This window comes from Myxocyprinus asiaticus, chromosome 10 (assembly GCF_019703515.2).
Source record: "Myxocyprinus asiaticus isolate MX2 ecotype Aquarium Trade chromosome 10, UBuf_Myxa_2, whole genome shotgun sequence".
Taxonomy (NCBI): Eukaryota; Metazoa; Chordata; class Actinopteri; order Cypriniformes; family Catostomidae; genus Myxocyprinus; species Myxocyprinus asiaticus.
In genome coordinates, this window is record NC_059353.1 from 40947325 (window position 1) to 40967727 (window position 20403).

The window sequence follows — 20403 nt, forward strand, 5'->3', positions numbered from 1 at the left end:
GTTTGAAGTGAGATTTTAAGTTAAGGTGTTCTGAGTGGTTGCTAGGGCATTGCTGATAGATGGATGGATGGATGCTGGAGCCTGTTTGGTCTGTAGAGTTATGTATAATTGTATAGTTAAAGTAGCCAAACCAAATAATAAACATATAGTATCATGCCAAAACAGGTCATTTCAATAATAATATTTATCTCATAATCAGTCATTTGCAGTCCAACTGTATCACATTATAAACACACCTATAGGTTATATTTATTTAGCTAGTGCTGCAGTGTTGAATGGCAGCTCTCATATAGTAGATCAGTTAGAATTTAAATTAGAATACTCTTATAATTTCTTATGATATTTTTCACTATAAACTTTTGGTTTTCATACAGATTGAGGCCAAACACAACCTAACGGTATCTCACTAGACTTTCTAAGCCACTTCGAGACAAATGATGACAGTAAAATGAACAATGTACAATGAAAGAGCACGCAGAATAGAATGTTTTGTTGGTTTGTTTTTCCACAAGAACTAATGAAACTTAAGGAAACAAAATTAACTTCAGGTAACAATGAGATGGGATTAAATACATTTATTAATGATACAATAAAGGAAAACTAGGACAGCAGGGCATTTGCATAAACACACAAGGAAAGAACATGAGAAAATAAACAGAATTGATTCAAAACTATGGCAGAGATACAGTTGAAGTCAGAAGTTTACATACACCTTAGCCAAATACATTTAAACTCAGTTTTTCACAATTCCTGATACTTAATCGTAGAAAACATACTCTGTCTTAGGTCAGTTAGGATCACTGCTTTATTTTAAGAATGTGAAATGTCGGGGAGCCACGTGATGCCATGCGAAGGGCAGACGTGTGAGAGACAGCTCTGCGCACTTTGCTAATTTTTTTAAATTATTTTCATGATATAATCTTGTGAAATTCGATACACCCAGTTACACATTTGCTGTTTGAGGTAAACATGGCAAAGAAGTCAAAATCCTCAGGCTCTGGAGACATTAAAAGACACTTACGGGTTCAAGATGAAAGCCCAGACAGGCCTGTGGACCGGGGACTCGATTTGGATAGCGCGGCGGGAGAAGGAATCCAGCGTCAACTGTTCAACATGTTGGTGATGCTGACGAAGGTACTTGCGGACTTGGAGGATCTCGCTGTAATACGTTGAACGTTTATGGAAATGGAAAAAAAAAATTCTCTGAGTTAGTCACAAGAGTGACAGATGTTGAGAAACGAATCGATTATTTGAAGTCATCAGAGAGGGAATTAGCCACTAATCCGCCGCAACCAAAGTTGATTTGGAACGTGTTCTTGAAAAGCTTGAAGATTTTGAGAATAGAAGCCGCAGGAATAATATTCGAATTGCTGGAATTCCTGAGCATGAGGAGGGCAGATATATGGTGAAATTCCTAGAGGAGCTTTTCCCGAGTCTGCTCGACATAACAGGCCACAAGCTGGAAATCGAGCGAGCTCACAGAGTCCCAGCTCACAGATCTGCTGAGGGAGATAGGCCCCGATCGATTCTGGCCAAATTTTTTAGATCATCCGATAAAGATCTCGTGTTGTGCCAGGCGAGGAGCAAAGGAAAGCTTTCTTGGAAGAATTACAATATTTTCTTGTTCCCGGACTTTGCGAACTCGACGAGAGAAACGCGATCGGTTCAAGGAATGCAAGAAACTCTTACATCAGCTCTGATGTTCCCTGCCAAACTGAGAATAAACACCAAGGACGGCAGCAAAGTATTTACATGTCCCAATCAATGTCTTTTATTGAAACAATGGGTGAGTAACCATTGGGTGTTTTTCTTGTGAGTGGATTGACTCACTGTACATACTCTGGCTTTCAGAGGAAGCTGGGCGCCATTTTTGTTTCTTTTTGCGTTGGCTCCGCCGAGTGGCTGGAGTTTGTTTTGTTTTGTGGATTAACACTTTTCCTTAAAGAAACTTTTGCATTGACAGAAGATCACTTTTACAATGAAGTTCCCGGGCAGATTGAGAATAGACACTACGGATGACCGCAAAATATATACATGCCCACACAAAGGATGTCTTTTATAAAGTTGGCGGACTGTGTAAATCATGGGATATACTTTTATGCGGTCTCCGAGTGAATTGACTCTTGACCATCCGAGGAACCGGGATGCGTGTTTCGTTTCTTTTTGTGCTGTTCCGCCTAGTGTTTGGAGCTTGTTTTGTTAAATAACATTACTTCGGGACAGTTATGGATGATTCTGTCAGATTCCTTGTGCTTATGCCTCTTGTTGGCTGGAGTATGATTTGTGGAGTATTTTCGTGGGACATTGGAATGATTACGTCATCTGCTGTACTCATCAGCTGGCTCACTGAAGATTCGTTTGTCTGTCCGAGGAAAATGAACGGCTTTATATCGGCTGGAATTTGTTTTGTGAAGGAACACACCTTCGAGACAGTTCTGTGAATGAGTCTACACGTTCTTTGTGTTTATTCTGCCTATTGGCTGGGGTTTGTTTTACAAAATATTTGATGTTATGTAATTTTGCCTTACAAATGTGTCAAAATTGATCAATCCGATGGCAAAATTGTCGTGGGGGCTCTCGTAGGCGTACATGGACTCTTTGAGTTTAAAGGGATTGACGCCGGTTGGCGCTTTCGTGCGTGGGGTTAATGCGCACGTTTTTCTTTTTTCTGTTTGTTTTGTTTGGGGGGAAGTTCGGGGTTTTATTGTTGCATTAATGTTGAAATGTGGTCTTCATAATTTTGTTTTTGGCACACAATTTATTTTTTCTATTATATCAAATTGTCAAATGCTAATATGAGTGTACTAACTCTCTCCACATGGAATGTGAATGGGTTGGGACACCCCATAAATAGAAGGAAGGTTATTTATTTTCTTAAATGTAAGAAATATGATATAGTCTTTCTTCAAGAAACGCATCTTTCCCCGCAGGAAGCTGAAAAATTTGGGAAGATACGGGGTGGACATGTTTTCTTTAGTGTTGGCTCAAGTAAGAGCAAGGGAGTCATTATATTGGTAAATAAACATTTACAATTCAAATGTCTCAAACAGTTTAATGATAAATTAGGAAGAGTCATTATTGTTTTAGCAGAAATTCAGTGGCAAAGTCTGATTATGGCTAATATTTACACACCTAACGCTGACGATCAGGGCTTTTTTATAGATCTTGAAGGGATGTTGCAAGTCGCTGGCACCCCTCATGATATAATTTTGGGAGGAGACTTTAATCTTTTGATGGACTCAGTCCTTGATCATAGTGAAGCAAAAGTGTGTAAGCCCCTTAGAGCAACATTGATGCTTCACAGGATGTGTAAAAATCTTGGTCTTACAGATATTTGGAGACTTTTGAACCCATCTAGTAGAGACTATAAATTTTTTTCATCAGTCCATAAGATTTTATTCTAGAATGGATTTTTTTTTTAATATCCAAATCCCTCATTTCATCTGTTGTTGATTTCTCAATTGGAAACATCTTAGTCTCAGATCACACCCTGGTGTGTTTAGAGGTGTTGCCACATATAGAGAAAAAGAAATCATATAGTTGGCGCCTTAATGTATCCCTTTTGCAAAATCCTGATTTCCAACAAATGTTAAAGACTGAAATCAGTGTTTATATGGAGACCAACTGGTCCTCTGTATCCTCTGTGTGGCCTGGGAGGCACTTAAGTCGGTTCTTAGGGGTCGGATCATACAGTATGCCTCATTCATCAAAAAATCCAAAGCACGAGAACTCGTGGAGTTGGAAGGAAATATTAAAAGTGCAGATGCACAGTTGAAGTGCCGTATGTCATCTGATGACCCGATTGAAATATAGATATAATACTATTTTGTCGCAGAAAGTGGAGTTTTGGTTATTCAGGGCAAGACAGTCATACTTTGAGTCAGGGGACAAAGCAGGGAAGCTTTTGGCTAGATATATAAATCAGAGAGAGTCTCTTTCTATCATTCCCTCAGTGAAATCTGCTGGTGGTGAAATTTTTAACTCAGCCATTGATATTAATAATGCCTTTAAAGAGTTCTATCTTGATCTTTATAGTTCCACATCTTCATCTACTGAGGAAGATATTAGAAACTTTGTGCAACCATTAGATCTTCCTAAACTGAAGACTGAGCAAAAAAACTCTCTTGATTCTGAGATAATCTTGGAGGAGCTTGACGAGGTAATTAAGTCCCTACCTATTGGCAAGGCTCCGGGGCCAGATGGTTTTGCCACAGAATCTTTTAGATCCTATGCTACAGAACTGGCTCCACTTTTGTTAGAAGTTTATACTGAATCATTAAAGAATGGAAAGCTTCCTCCAACTATGACACAAGCCCGGATCAGCCTGATTCTTAAAAAGGACAAAGATCCAAGCGAGTGTAAAAGTTACCATCCAATCTCCCTGATCCAACTAGATGTAAAAATGTTGTCAAAAATTTTGGCTAACTGATTAAGTAAGGTTATGACATCTCTTATACATATAGATCAGGTGGGGTTTATTTGGGGCCGCAGCTCTTCTGATAACATCAGGCGTCTCATCAATATCATGTGGTCAGTAGCGAATGATCGGTCTCCGGTCGCTGCCATCTCACTTGACGCCGAAAAGGCGTTTAATATGGTAGAATGGGATTATCTTTTTAAGATTTTGGAAATGTATGAGTTCGGGAGTACATTTATTGGTTGGATTCAGTTACTTTATAGACACCCTGCAGCAGCGGTACAAACAAATGGATTAATTTCAGATTATTTTACTCTGGATAGGGGCACTCGGCAGGGTTGCCCTCTTTCCCCATTATTGTTCTGTCTTGCCCTGAAACCATTAACAGCCACGATAAGAAAGGAGAATGATTTTCCAGGGGTGGTTGTGGGAGGTGTGCCGCATAAGGTTCTGCTTTACGCAGATGATATTTTATTATTTGTCTCTGAACCTACTAGATCTATGCCTTGCCTCCACAGAATTATTAATTCCTTTTCCAAGTTCTCAGGATACAAAGTCAATTGGTCTAAATCCAAAGCTTTGGCTCTGACAGCGTACTGTCCAGTAACGGCTTTCCAGCCGGGCGCCTTCCAGTGGCCCAAACAGGGCATTAAGTATTTGGGAATTTTATTCCCAGCAAATTTGTCTGATTTAGTTAGTTAATTTTGACCCTTTAATAAAAAGGTTTTCGAGCGATGTGGGCAGGTGGGCTTCATTACATTTATCGATGATTGGGAAGGTTAATGTTATTAAAATGAATTGTATTCCAAAATTTAGCTACCTGCTACAGTCTCTCCCAGTAGATTTCCCCCTCTCTTATTTCAAGCAATTTGATAGCATAGTGAAGTCCTTCATTTGGAATGGTAAATGTCCCAGATTGCATTTTAATAAGTTACATAGGCCGATAGACAAAGGTGGGCTAGGCCTACCCAAGATTTTATTACTATGCGTTCAGTCTCAGACATTTGGCTGATTGGTCACTTCCACCTGAGAGAGCCCCTCCCTGGTTTGTTATTGAACAGGCAGTTCTTGCCCCTATTTCGCCATTACAAAACATCTCTATCAAACTAATCGGAAAAGTAAAGTTACACCCCGTTATTTCGCATTTACACTCGGTATGGACTAAAGTGTCCTAAAGTGCATATGGCAGAACCCAAGCTTTTGTATTGGCAAGTCCCCTTTCTGCTGGCCAGAGTGGATTGTGAGGGGGGTTGCTACACTCGGTGACCTATATGAAAGTGGAGTGTTGAGATCGTTTGAAAACTTGTTCCAACATTTTGGGATCCCCAGACCTCAGTTTTATAGGTATTTACAACTGCGCCACCTGCTTTGTACTATTTTTGGGAGTAGCACACTCCCCCCCTAAGGAGGCAGATGCTTTGGGAGAGGTGATTGCGGCTTTTGGAAAAGGTCATGAGGCATCAGTGTATTACTCCCTGTTAATTCAGAGTCTGGGGGACGGAGCCTTAACTTCTCTCAAGAGAGTATGGGAGAAAGATTTCAACTTGGCATTGGAGGAAGGAGTGTGGGCTAAGATTCTTAAAAACGTTAAGTCTGCATCTAGAGATGCAAGGGTGCATCTTATACAGTTCAAAATTTTGCATAGATTTTAGTGGACCCCCTCTAGACTGTATAGGCTTGGTCTTAAAGACACACCCACCTGCTGGAGATGCCAATTGGAGGATGTAGCCATGGCCCATGTTTTTTGGTGGTGTGTCGAGATCCAGAAATTCTGGTCGAAGGTTCAGAATTTTGTGTGTGACGTGGTGGGCACTCGGGTTTTGTTTTGCCCCAGACTTTGTGTTCTGGGCGATGGGGCGGTCATTGATGTGGGGGATGGCCATATTAAGAACTGGGTTCTGGCCTGTGTGATGATCACCAGACAGGTTATTTTGAGGGGTTGGAGGTCAGCTGGTGCGCCCCCATATCCGAAGTGGTGCACGGAGATGGGGAGGGTAGCGGCTTATGAGGAGGTGTCAGTGGGAAGGTGGGGTGATTTAGATTTGTTTGTCCGGAAATGGGGCAGGTATTTGGAATTTTTGGGGGGCTCTCGGGTGGGGTGTGGAGAGAGTATTGTAGTATAGTTTTTAAGTGAGTATGATTATTATGTATGTATATGTATGTGTATGTATGTATGTATATATATATATATATATATATATATATATATATATATATATATATATATATATATATATATGTGTGTGTGTGTGTGTGTGTGTGTGTGTGTGTGTATGTGTATGTATATATTTACTGATGTGTGACCACAGGATTGTTTTTTGGGGAGGCGGGGTTGGGGGTTGGGGAGGGGGGGTTGTGGGGTTTAAATGTTGTGTGTGTGTATGTTTCTTGTTATTATAAGATTTAATAAAAAATGTTAATTACAAAAAAAATGTTTTCGGTAGCCTTCCACAAGCTTCTCACAATAAGTTGCTGGAATTTTGCCCCATTCCTCCAGACAGAACTGGTGTAACAGAGTCAGGTTTGTAGACCTCCTTGCTCACACACGCTTTTTCAGTTCTACCCACACATTTTCTATCAGATTGAGGTCAGGGCTTTGTAATTGCCACTCCAATACCTTGACTTTGTTGACCTTGCCACAACTTTGGAGGTATGCTTGGGGTCATTGTCCATTTGGAAGACCCATTTGCAACCGAGCTTTCTTTATGGCTGATGTCTTGAGATGCTGCTTCAATATATCCACATATTTTCCTTCCTCATGATGCCATCTATTTTGTGAAGTGCACCAGTCTCTCCTGCAGCAAAGCACCCCCACAACATGATGCTGCCACCCCTATGCTTCACGGTTGGGATGGTGTTCTTCGGCTTGTTCTTCAGGCGTTTGGAAATTGCTCCCAAGGATGAACCAGACTTGTGGAGGTCCTGACTCAGTTATACCAGTTCTGTCTGGAAGAATGGGCCAAAATTTCAGCAACTTATTGTGAGAAGCTTGTGGATGGCTACCCAAAAGGTTTGACCCAAGTTAAACAATTTAAAGGCAATGCTACCAAATACTAACAAAGTGTATGTAAAACTTCTGACCCACTGGGAATACAATGAAAGAAATAAAAGCTGAAATAAATCATTCTCTCTACTATTATTCTGACAATTTACATTCTTAAAATTAATTAATGATCCTAACTGACCTAAGACAGGGAATGTTCTCCACGATTAAATGTCAGGAATTTGGAAAAACTGAGTTTAAATGTTTTTGGCTAAGGTGTATGTAAACTTATGATTTCAACTGTATATATATATATATATATATATATATATATATATATATATATATATATATATAATGAAAACAAAAATTTAAATGTGGGTTTTTAAAAACCCCACATTAAAACAAAAATATACAAAACTTCCTGATGAGGGCAGTATTTTTCCAATGATTAAAGCAAACTCTAAAACTTAATAAAAACTTTGTCTGATATGAACCGAAATCTTGAAACATAAATAAGGTGTATGAATGTTGACAATAATTCCAGCAATAGAATCTGAGAATGTATAGAAGTAGATATACAAATGAGGGCAGATACAAGAGCAGAGTGTTTGTAAAGTTATTGATTTCACCTAATGAAAGACTGCAAAGATTGCTTGACAGCAGGTTTAAACTGGCTTCTGAGCAGTACTAGTGGAGCTCTGTGATACACACATATTGCAAAAGTTCTCTCAGAACACGGAGTCACAAAGAAAAAGAATTAATTGGAACATATTGTGACAAATCTGTAAATGAACAACATTTAATTAGGAATGGCATGATTCACATGAATTCGCAGAAGTCTGTTTTTTAAAGTTGCTTTGGACTGCAAGGTTGCACTGAAATTACATTATGTTTTAAGGGTTAATGTTGAAATTCTAGAGCTGAACACTGTAACGTTAAGGTGAGAAAGAAGGTCACCCTGGCATCTGGCAAAAACAATCCACAGCATCGCCATCAAGTTAAGGCCTCTAGAGTATTTTTAATGACACGGATATCATTGTAATTTCAAATGGTGAATATTGTGTAAGTTCAAATGCTCGTTGAAAAAAATGCTGCATTGAATGTAATGAGATAATTTACATAAGAATGGCATTACAAACAATTTATACAAATTTGGTTTGCTTGCGAGATGGGGTTAATTATGTATGACCAAAACATTCAATCGTAGTGCAAAAGAGAAGCACATACAGTCTGTTTAGCAGCCAGTCTGACTGTACGAATCCTTGACTTTCACCAAAAAATACTTGATGGTCTATAAGAAAATATACAGAAAAATGGTAGGCCTATATTACAAATCTTTCAAAATCGCACTGCCTGCTTACTAGGGCTGGGCGATATATTAAATATATTAATGATATAATTGAGATTGCTGTCGATGCAAAATTGACCAATATCATCAATATCGCGATGATTTTAATGTGCTATCATTTGGCCATTAAGTTTCATAAAGAGCGCATCAGTATACTAATTTCACGATCATTCAGGGCTGCACAATTAAACAAAATAACATCAAAATGCCAAATTGGTCATATGTAATTATTAATCCACAAAAGGCTGTGATTTAAAGACAGGCAAATGGTCTGTGTGTGATTCAGAACAAACCAGTGACGTGCTGATCTGTTTGCACGCGCATGGTGGCGTGAAAAATCTTCATTCATAAAGTTCTACAAATCTCACAACCCCTGATTGTTTATTAAAGGTGAAGCGTGTAATTTCTGCACCACTAGCTGTACCAAACGGAATGGCAAAAACAGTGTTTCCGAATACTTCCCCAGCAGCCACTGGTCGTATAAAAACATAGTTCTGCTCCAAATTCACAGCATTGGTTAAGCCAATGTTGCTGTGTTGGGCTGGTTGAGATGCTCAAACAAACATGGCAACGTTTCATTTTTTTTTATTCGAGGGAATCGACCTACAAATTACTTATAGTTGTCCCTGCATATTAAGCCGGATAGGTGCAAGTATTTTAATATTGAAAAGATTGCACCTTTTACATTTTAATATTTGGCTAATTTGATTATGCTTTCGGTTACAGCACAGTTGAACCAAGTCGGCAGATTCTGTCTGGTCCTGCAGATGACAGATCTAAAAATGCAGACTGAAGCAAGCAAAACGAAAAATCTCTTTCAAATAAACTGCATGAAAAAGGGCAAAATAAGAGGTAGCATTTGGCATGCAGAATTAGAATTTCATGCACAGCTGAGAACTTCTAAAGAACTAGCCGCAGCTCTTTCTCACTGCTTTAGCTGTCCTGCTTCACAGAGACCACAGAACAGCAAAAACTTTCTCATTTAGTGCAGCTACCTTACTAGCACTTGTCAAAATGGTCCTGTAGGGGGCACAAAGTTTGTCTATGGCTGACTGTGTGCCCTATTTCAGGTTGTAGTGTGGAAATAAGCTTCCTCTGAAATATTACCAGTTTCAGAGTATATTCAGAGTTTTGAGTATAACTATAATTTGCCCTCCATCAGGGTACGTGCAGTCACTCATACAAGACGTAGTATAATGCTTCGATAGAGCATGTGGGGAGGGCAAGGCTGGCTGGTAAATGGAAGAGGGCACTCACCCGCTGTTCTCCTCCCTCTCGGCGAGGATCAAGCTTCTTGGCGAAGTGTCTCAGGTTATCATAGTTGTGGAAGTTAAACAATGACACCAGATCCTACAACAGAGAAGAGGCCACAAGTGTCAGCCCAAGAGGGCAACGTCTCAAAGCACCCACGTACAAATACACACATTGCTCGTTTAACCATCCTATTGTCTTAGGGTCATTTTTGACCCGGCACATTTAAAGGATACATTATAAATACAACATAGTTTTTTGTACTGGAACCAAACTTTGTGACTTTGTTGGGACTGGATGTTTTACAGCTTTAAATAGTTTTTTTGTACATCTATAAATTAAATTTGACCTAAAAATATTTTATATTATCTCAAATTTAGCCCCTAGCCACATATTGTTCCCACCTGCTTCACTGGGTACTGCATCTTTCACACAAATTGCATACTTTTCACTCAAAGTACGCAATGACATGCACATCATCACACACAGAGTATTTTTTTATTTGATTTTTTACAGCTTTGAAAAGGTAAATAAATTAAATTAGTTTACTAACATGATTTTTGATGATAGGGTACAATGGGACTAAAGGCCAAATGGTAAAAGACCTACTGTATGTCATCTTCTCCGAAAACCTTAGATAACAGAAATAACTATTATGGCACCTTCCTAAACCCCTGTGACACGGCAACAAAAAATCTGACATTAGTGGGAAGGAATGGATTTGTTGCAATGCACGTGCAAAGTGGACCCATTTTGACTGCTGGAAAAGACAATAGAGATTTATTTGCGAAATAGGCATGTTCACTTTAATGTACATTGTTGATTTTCTTCAAGCAAAATTATTTAGAAATGTTTGTAATATAGTTGAGATATTAGAAAATTACAAAAGAGATTGAATTAAACATAAATTGAGACATCTGTGGCCAATGTTTGTGACTTTTTTTTAAATAATAATAATAATAATAACAAAGTTAAAAATGGTTATACTTTTAAAGTATGTGTATTTTAGTGATTGTATTTTAGGGCACATTCACTTCCATTTTATGTGCCTTAATGAAACAGCTATTTTTAAATAAATGAGGGATTGATTCAAAATTATTTATTGTGGTAATCAACATTATGCCACAATTGCTGTTGATTGAGCTTTACCTGTACTGAACCCGGAATGTTCCTTTAAGCTCTCCTATTGTACACTTGCCCCATAAACTTCCATTATACTGTAAGTACTTAAAAGTTGAGCATTTTTGGTTAATTTTTTTACAAACTAAGGGACAATTCCAAATAATTTTCTGTGATAACAGACCTTAACTTGTATTGAATTGGAAATATTACTTTAATTAATATGTTGCTTCGCAACACAAGCAGTTATACCTTTACCCTGACCTTGAACTTTACGAAGTCTCCCTGAATTTTGCAGGAAGTTTGACCGTGCTGGCAGGAATGTCTGAATTTCTAATGCCTGTCTCGTGACCACCTAATTTGCCAGTTGTTATTGTCCTCTGGCAAAGAAACACAGAATGAACACAGAAGGTGAACACAAGAACACTACAAGGGGAAAGAATGCTTTCACTTTCAGAAAGAGTATAGATGTAAGCTCTTATCTCCTTTCTGGGGCCGTCCTGAGTCAGACTACACACACTACCATATGTACATAGTTTAGCCTGACTACTTCAAAAGACGCAGGCAGTAATTATAGACTTCTTGACCTTTAACAAGGGTCTGAGAGACCCTACAGAATGCTTCGTATGCAATTTAAAATAATAGTGACGCGTTATCATCGCTTCACAGCTACATGATGTAAAGCACTTATAAGAACTGCATTGTGGGATTAAAAATTCAGAAAAAACAAACTACAGAGGATAAACAGTACAGAGGTGGCATCTTTAAAAAAACTATCTGCCCCATTCCTTGAATTTACGCCCTCCCCCATGTACAGTATCTAGAGCTAGGCAATATAGCTGAAAAAAAAAAAGGAAAGAAAAATTAACAAAAAATTCTTAATATTATTTAGGCTTTTGGTGATATTCAATATACAATTTAAGCTTTTTTTTTTTTTTTTTTTTTTTTTACAAAATAGTAAGATATTGTACAAATAAAAAAATAAAGGCTTATTTTCCCACACTTTATAGCACTAAATGAACACAATAAATAGCAGTAATTATATTTACATTGAAATTTATATGCACCAATTTAATACAGCAATATTTACCTACCAATAAAAGCACAATCAAATCACCCTGATATTGTTTAATTTTTTATCACCTGCAAAATATATTGTTATTATTCAATATAATACCCAGCCCTACATGTATCTAATGTGTGATTCACATGTGTGAAAAGAAATGTGTCTCATCCCCTCCTATCTTAATTATTAAAATATTTAATTAAGTTGCCAGTACATGGGTGTAACATTATAAGAAATGAAAGTGTTTGTGTGTGTGTGGTAAGGGTGTGTCTGCAAAGAAGATCATTCACATACCGTGCAGAACTGGATACCCCGAACACTGTTGCCCAGTTTGTCCAATGGAGGAGACCAGCACATGATGCCCATCACATTGGGCACAACAAGCAGAATGCCACCAGCCACACCAGACTTGGCCGGAAGACCCACCTGAACAAACAAAAATTAAATGAAACTGAAGAAAAACTACACTGCATTTCTGGATACACAGTAAGTGCGGTTATAATGATTATTATTGGATTATCATTTAAAGAATTACTGTTGCTAGAAAATGCACACAAGACTTACATGGAAGGCAAACTGTCCAGAAAAGTCATACATGCCACAGGAGTGCATGAGGCTGAGGGTGTTTCGTACAGCCTCAGGGCCCAGCACACGCTCGCCTGTGATTGGACAGAAGCCGCCATTGGCTAGCGTGGCAGCCATGACACTAGCACTCTCACATGTTACCTCGATGGAGCAGAGCTACATATATCAACACAAAAAACATATGAATAATAAAAACAACATGATAATCAATACGATTAACAATAAAAACATCAGTCCAGCACAACTACACGAGGGGGTTACACTTAATAAACTCCTGAGACCCTGAAACATTACGTTTTGGCTGTGCTATAAGCTACGCATAATTTAATTTAATTTAAACTGGCTGATCTCAGTTCAGGAGACTCTAAGTTGTCATTAAAGGGTTAAACTGTAGATGCACCGAGTCATGTAACAAAACAACATGACGCCAATCTCAGCTGAGTTTGTCTTTGGGAGAAACGGCAACACAACTACATCTGGTACGAAACTTCATTATGTTTTTACATTAAAACCTGTTTGAGTCAAAGGAGTAGAGTCTCTAGTTTCATCCGAAATGCAATTTGAAAAATTTCATTGATTTATCGCAAAACTGCACGTTGGTAAACACAATGACCCCGTACGTGGACTATAGGCTAATTTTCCTTAAAATATCCTATATTCACTTTGCATCATCACATTCGGAATCATTGGATGCATCCAAAAGCAGGAAAATGTTGCTTTCAGAGGCTTTATGTGGAGTTAGGATGAAAATAAGGTGCATTTCAAACTGTTCTGAGGCCAGTGCAGACAGACAGCACACTGGAGGTTAAGTCATTCCCTAATTAGGGAGCAAGGGAGCATCCTATAGCTTTCCTATGCAGCCAAGTGCATTCCCTCCTAACATCCAGTCAAAAGTTCAGTTTCAGGCTGCAGATGATGTTTGGACCACTTAACATGTTTGGCAGACATAAGACAATGGTAATCAGTACATAGATTCAGAATTTATAATGTATAATTTTATTTTAACATGGTTGGCATTGATTGGATGATGCTGGCCATTACTTTGAATCAGAATTGCTTATGCTAATTTCTGATGTAAAGTCCATAATGTCTCAAAAACATGAATAACCTACACTCCTGGAAACATAATACAAAAAAATCTATATATAAAATCTGACTTTCTATAGCTTGGTATTATTTTTGTTGAATGTTTCTTAGGGGCTACTAGTTACAAATCAAAAAGGAGAATGGAAAATGCACACAGCAGTCATGCTCGGGTCTCAGAAGGATAAATAGCGATCTACATTTGTCAGTAAATGTTGATTGGCCAATCCTTGATTTTCTTGTTCAAAAAATGACATTACATGAGTGAGAGGCCTTTTGAGGCATCAACACCCTAAGTGCACTTGAGCAATTTTGTTTATGTGTGTGTGTGTGAGAGAGAGAGTCATCAGCTAGGCTATCCCATTTCAAATGCTGTATGATTTCAGAGGCACATGAGAGGGGTCAAGAGACAGTCACCAGACTGCAGACTTGTCATTCCTATGCCATGTCAAACTAAGCCAAAGTCACTCAGGTCTGACATTCTGCATATTTTTGTAAACAATGTAGCCTTCTTGAGGATTTAGAAAGGTTGAAATAAGAGTTTATGAAGAGATTGAACGACACAAAAAACATAACTTCATTAGGATATTCACTTTTTATGTTTCTCTTAGACAGACCGCCTCCATAGCCATACAAATTGTACATGAAACTACACACTCACCTTAAGGTAGATGGGTCTACTTTCAAGTATTTACCAAAAAAGTTCAGATGACTTTACAGTATAATTGTGTTGCAATTCAAGATGTTGCATTACAACTACAAGAATATTTTCTCTATTCATTGATTTCCAAGAGATTTTGCTCTAGAGGAAACCTTATGTTGCATCTTTTATATTGTTAGTAAACCAGAATCTGACAAATCTGACTCAGAAATGTATCAGACTTCAGAAAGATGTCTCTGTACACACCTGAAAGTAAAAGTCCAGAACAGCATTCATGTCTGTGCCCTCAGGAAAGCACTACATAGAAAGAGAATGAAGGGTTAAGGTTGGAATTCAGAGTGGTTAGATAAGAATTTATACAGCTGTCAACAAATCATTCCAAACAACAGAAATATTTATAGATAACTGGATGCAATGAATCAGAAGTGACAGGAGCTCTGAGCAACATCAAAAGCATCCAGAGATACTAACCTTCTTTTCTTTCAGGTAGTAGCCAATAGCGAAATTCCTGTCTCCCGACTCACGCTCTGACTGGAATCTAGATCAAGAAACAGCAAACATTCAGATACCTTGATCGAACCCAACACATTCAGTCTAATTCCCCACATGCTATTCATCTCATGCTTTCGTTCTTCCTTATTTCAACTTATTCATTGATGAACTTTGCCTATGGGTAGTTAACATGAAATACTTTTGGGAAGTAGACATACTATACTCCATCTAAACCCATTTTAAAATGTATTTTGCTCATTCTTTTATAATCACTATACATGCAGCTTTTATGGTCTGATATTAAAGAATTCATTGAGTAAATTAATTTGACACCACAGGACATAAAACAAACTAGTAAAACAGTAATTGAAAATAGTGAAAATCTTAAAAGTGTCAATTATTCTTATTTAGATGCAACCAAACTTTATCAATGTTTGAGAAGGGCTTTTTAAGAAAAGGAACAGTCAAAAGAATGCCATAATGAGTACTGGTACAGATGAAAGTACAGAACTGAAATTTCCACTTACGTAGCATTGCTGAAACCAACATATTCATTTCCTGCCATCTTCTTCAAGAAGTTCATCACCTGCAGGAGTGTAAATATCACAACAGGTAAATAAAACCAGAACCAAAAGACAAAAGTTCCTATGAAGAGTTGAATTGTAATCTACTGATTATTTACTCACATAATCAAACTTCTCGGCATTGCCTGCCCCTTGCTGAAAGACACAGAAAGAAATAAAAGGAATAAATTCTGTGTTCATGACGTGTTCACAATGCTCTTATTATAAAATCCACATTAAAAATAAAATATGATATATTCTATATAAAATCAGTTTTAATGTAATATCAAAAAATAAATTAGAACAGCAACTAACTTTAAATTCTGTAAATATTACTAGTACAACACTAAAATCGGTTAGTAGTCTGCAGTTAGAAATCAATGAGAAGCACATGATTTCATTTGTGGACTACAGTAAAGTATTGTTATGCTCTAAAAAAGAAATTATAATGAATTGCTACAGAGAAAAGAGTTAAAACTGTACATGAAGACCTGCAGGCCAGACAGAGAAGTCAAAAAACAAAGTGGTTGTAAATCAGCATGGCTGATAAATATTTTAGGATGATCCAGGTACTGTATGTGAGGATCTGTGCATTGTGTGTTGATGCATTAGTGTGTGAAGGTATGGAACAGGTTGTTTAAGAATGAGTTGAAATCAAGGCTACTACATGTGTCATCTGTGCAACTGTCTGGATCAGTATCCATTAACCTACAAACTTTAGCATTGAGCTGTTTACCTACAACTTTGAGCATCGTCTCATTGCATTATCTGTATAAATGAACAATGACTATTGTTTGTGTTTGTCTTGCTATTAAGATTGCTGAACATTATTGCTTACAAAGTAGATGGGAATAATTTATGAAGAAATGTTATGCTTGTACTACATACCCAGTTTACCATGGAAGCCCACAGAGGCCATGCATTATTATAATGCTGGCTTGACAAGGCCAACATACTGTTATTGCACAAACTTAGGTTATATATGAAACTCCTCATGGACTTTCAAGCTATGTCTACCAAACTCTGCACTAGGGCTGTCTCGATTATTAAATAATCATCCAATAAATTATTTAAGATAACTGTAATAATTGTGCACTTTCCAATCACAATGTACAATCCAAATAAGGAATTTTAAGAGAATATATAAATGCCATGAATGGCACATTTTTGTGTCTCATTTTCCGGTTTTATTGCATTATGTGAGCACTCCAAATGAACTTGGGAGTGTCTCGCGAAGAATGTGTGAAGATTAACCGCTTCTGAAGCACCGTGAAGAACCGTATGTGGAGGTTCGCGCCACACTCCTGCAAAAATATAGTATAATCGAATATTTTGATAGTGAATGCAAAGCAGTGTTAATAGCAGTGATAGAATGAAGAAACATATTTTCAAATAGGCCTACATACAGTTTCAAAAGTCTTCCTTCGTGCCAAATAAGGGCTCATGGGATTAATCAGATTGCTTTAAATTAAGATGTGAAAGTGAATAATTTAGGACAGAAATAGTTCACTATTGTATAATATAATATAAGAAATATCTAATCAGGTTGGCTGTGTTCCAAAAAGAACAGTGTTCTTTTGTGACCAAGAATAAAGCTGACCAAATATAGAGACATATTTTAAGTATTTGGAATTTTAAGTCATAACCCCTGTGCAAAATTTTTCAAGCCTTAAAATGAAAGCTTCAGTATTTCCCTATTTTATTATATGATTCCAAGTAAAATATTAATAAATGACGTCTTAAGATATTTGAAGCACACATAAACCTTAAGAGGTATCTCAAATTTTTATGATAATTACTCATCATAATCGCGAATATTTGTTTGATAATTAATCGTCAGCCAAATTTCATAATCTAGGGATGTGCCAGGGTGGTCAACAAATCAACTAGTCATCTATCAACTGACTAGTCGATTAGTGGGGTCGACTACTAACAACTAACAACTTCTTAGAGAGCATTTTTGCATGATTATGGTTTGCTGTGCTTAAAAGTGAATAACAGTCAGTACAGTAAAACACTCTGCAAGAAGTTTCATCACTTTAATGCTTTAGGTTTAGTCTTCTCATGCACTGTTATTACAGCAAAGTGCAGCATCAACAATACATTTCAAGACGATCACTGTCTGACATTAAATTTTCTTGCTATGAGAAATGTTCTTGTATTCGTGAGGTGTTGTTGAGAGATTAAAGTATTTTGCTGATTTTGTCTGACACTGCTTTAATCTATAGTTGCAGTAAAAAAAGTATTAAACTTCTTGATGTTGTGAACTAGATGTGTACCCGCAACTCCAGTTACACTGAAGTGCTTCCATCTGCTTTAGGATGTGTATAAACGGTTTTGTGCCACTCTATATTGGAGTCTTTCTTATTTCTTTCTTTGATAGTTTTGTGCAATAAGATGTTATACTTATTTAGCCTATTTGTTTAATATCCGTTAGTCACAGGCGTGCTGAGTGACTCCAGTCAGGCTTCCTAAGCAACCAACTGGCCCGGTTGCTTGGGTGGGTAGAGTCACGTTGGGTTAACCTCCTCGTGGTCACTATAATGGGGTTCTCACTCTCGGTGGGGCACGTAGGGAGTTGTGCGTGTATGCTGCGGAGAATAGCGTGAGCCTCCACGGTAATGTGCTCAACAAGCCACGTGATAAGATGCGCGGATTGACTGTCTCAGACGCGGAGGCAACTGAGATTCGTCCTCTGCCACCCGGATTGAGGCGAGTCACTACGCCACCACGAGGACCTAGAGCGCATTGGGAATTGGGCGTGCCAAAAATAAATAAATAAATAAATATCCGTTAGTCACGATATTGAAGTGCTGCACTTTGCATCCGTATATCCCTCTAAACGGCATCTGATTGTTGTCACGTGAACATAACGGAGCCTAATAATTCATTATTATCCTTAACACACACTTATCGACTTGTCGTTTAAACAACCGACTGACAAGATGATTATTAAAATTGGTAGATTTGCACATCCCTAATTGTGACAGTCCTACCCGGCAGAGTCCTGCAGCCTGTTCTGACACATTAGGCGTAATATCTGATCAGATTTTCCATTGCAAACATTAACATAACGTTCAGTTTCTGATTTGAATGTTAATGATTTAAAACTGTAAATAACTACCTACCTACCTACCTACCTAACTAACTAATTAACTATCTAGCTACCTAACTACCTAAGATCGATTAAATACAAGGCAGAATACAATAATATGAAAGCAAGACTGAATAAAATAATATGCATGGCCTCTCTTGGCTCCCGTAGTTTACATCAAAAAAAGCATTTTATCCTGCACAGATGCTCTACTGTCTCTATTTCTTTGCCTTACTGAAGAGCACAATGACACTACTGATATTTTAGAATCCAGGCTTGTTTATGGGGAGGGAGGAAAAATGTAAAGGAAAATTACCAACGTCATTGACCTGCAGCAGTGGTCAAAAAATCCCACAGATCCTACGTCTGCAAAATATGCAACAACATAAAACAGCACACAGAGAGCCTTCAACAGCATATCACACGCTTTAGTATATGCTCATGGTGCTGCTCAAGGGCTTGGTAAAAAATGATGTCATGCTTTACTAAGGTTTAAAGAAAACCGACAGGCACAGCTTACATTCAGAACAGACCTACTGGTCAACACATCAAAGGGGTGAAAGACAATATATCACACCAATATCATTCACAAGGAAACAATATGAGAAGATCATTAAGTTTAGGGTGTGATGGGAGATTAAATGATTTAAAACTTCTTGGCTGTGTTGTTCACAGGATGCTCAACATTCATCACAGATGATGATGGTGCATCCTTTCGCGTGTGGATTTTTACTGGGTTAAAACAAATACATAAAAAATATGAACAGTTTTTCTTATGTGTAGGGTTGGGAATCGAGACTCGGTTCTTATTCAGAACCAGTTCCATTTTATAAAAAATAACAGAACTGAATAATTTATGACAGTTCCTTAATAGTTGTTTAACGTCTGCATTCTATTGCTGATGCATATGGAACAGCGCACAAAAATATGGCATTTCCTGCAATGCTACTCAATGGAAGCAGTGCTGCTGAATCTATAGCGCCACTGCAAGAGAAAGCGCCAGATATAGTGAAATAAAACAATGAAAAAAATGAATAGACAACACGTCTTTCTCAGTGGTTGCACACAATAACAGAGCAACCAGATTAATGAATCTGTCAAAACAACTCACAAATAGGTCATTAACTCACTCACTGAATCAGTCGGACCAGTTACTGAAAATTAACATCTGACTCATTCATTGAACCACAAGTCATTATTTTCAGTCATGTCCAAAAAGAAATTCATAAAAACGGTTACTGAGTAAGACTTGTTCACACTGGAACAGAATTGTGTTGTAACAAATGATACTGTACAAAATATGTTACCAAAAGTAGTATTGTTTTGTTTAGTAATACTGTATATAAATTGCTTACAATTCCCATCCCTACTTATATGAGCCCACAGCAGAGGATGACAACAGTTTCTGCTGGACCAGCTCAGAAAAGCCTGCTGAAAATGTATTAGTGCATTTGTGAGTTTAGAAATGGATCACTTTTGGTGTTTGGCATAAAACGTACACATGCACACTTATACAAGGGCACAACTGTGGGCAAATAGTACAGTGCTATCTTTATGTAAGGCAATCAGAACACTTGAATCTAAACCTTAAATTACAAAACCACCATTAACCCAACTGGAGTGTTTTTACTCTCTTTTGTGCTTGCACATGGATCAAAACACAAATATAACCAAAAGGTGCAAACAACTCCAAGAAATACCAGCCAGGCTTCATAAACCCCCTATATATAGCACAGCA

General features: G+C 37.7%; 1 protein-coding gene across 5 annotated transcripts in view; it reads right to left on the reverse strand.

Moving 5' to 3' along the window:
• Positions 1-20403, reverse strand: part of LOC127447109 (glutaminase kidney isoform, mitochondrial-like) — a 77399-nt gene that overhangs the window by 5643 nt on the left and 51353 nt on the right. For 4 of the 5 annotated variants that reach the window (XM_051708677.1, XM_051708676.1, XM_051708675.1 and 1 more), the window contains exons 8-14: positions 15695-15727; positions 15536-15594; positions 14988-15054; positions 14763-14813; positions 12752-12928; positions 12482-12613; positions 10009-10101 (exon numbers count right to left, since the gene is read on the reverse strand). In XM_051708677.1, the coding sequence (XP_051564637.1) occupies positions 10009-10101; positions 12482-12613; positions 12752-12928; positions 14763-14813; positions 14988-15054; positions 15536-15594; positions 15695-15727 (612 nt within the window). Of the gene's footprint in view, positions 1-10008; positions 10102-12481; positions 12614-12751; positions 12929-14762; positions 14814-14987; positions 15055-15535; positions 15595-15694; positions 15728-18981; positions 19032-20403 lie in introns of all 5 variants that reach the window. The other variant, XM_051708679.1, reaches the window with a different exon arrangement.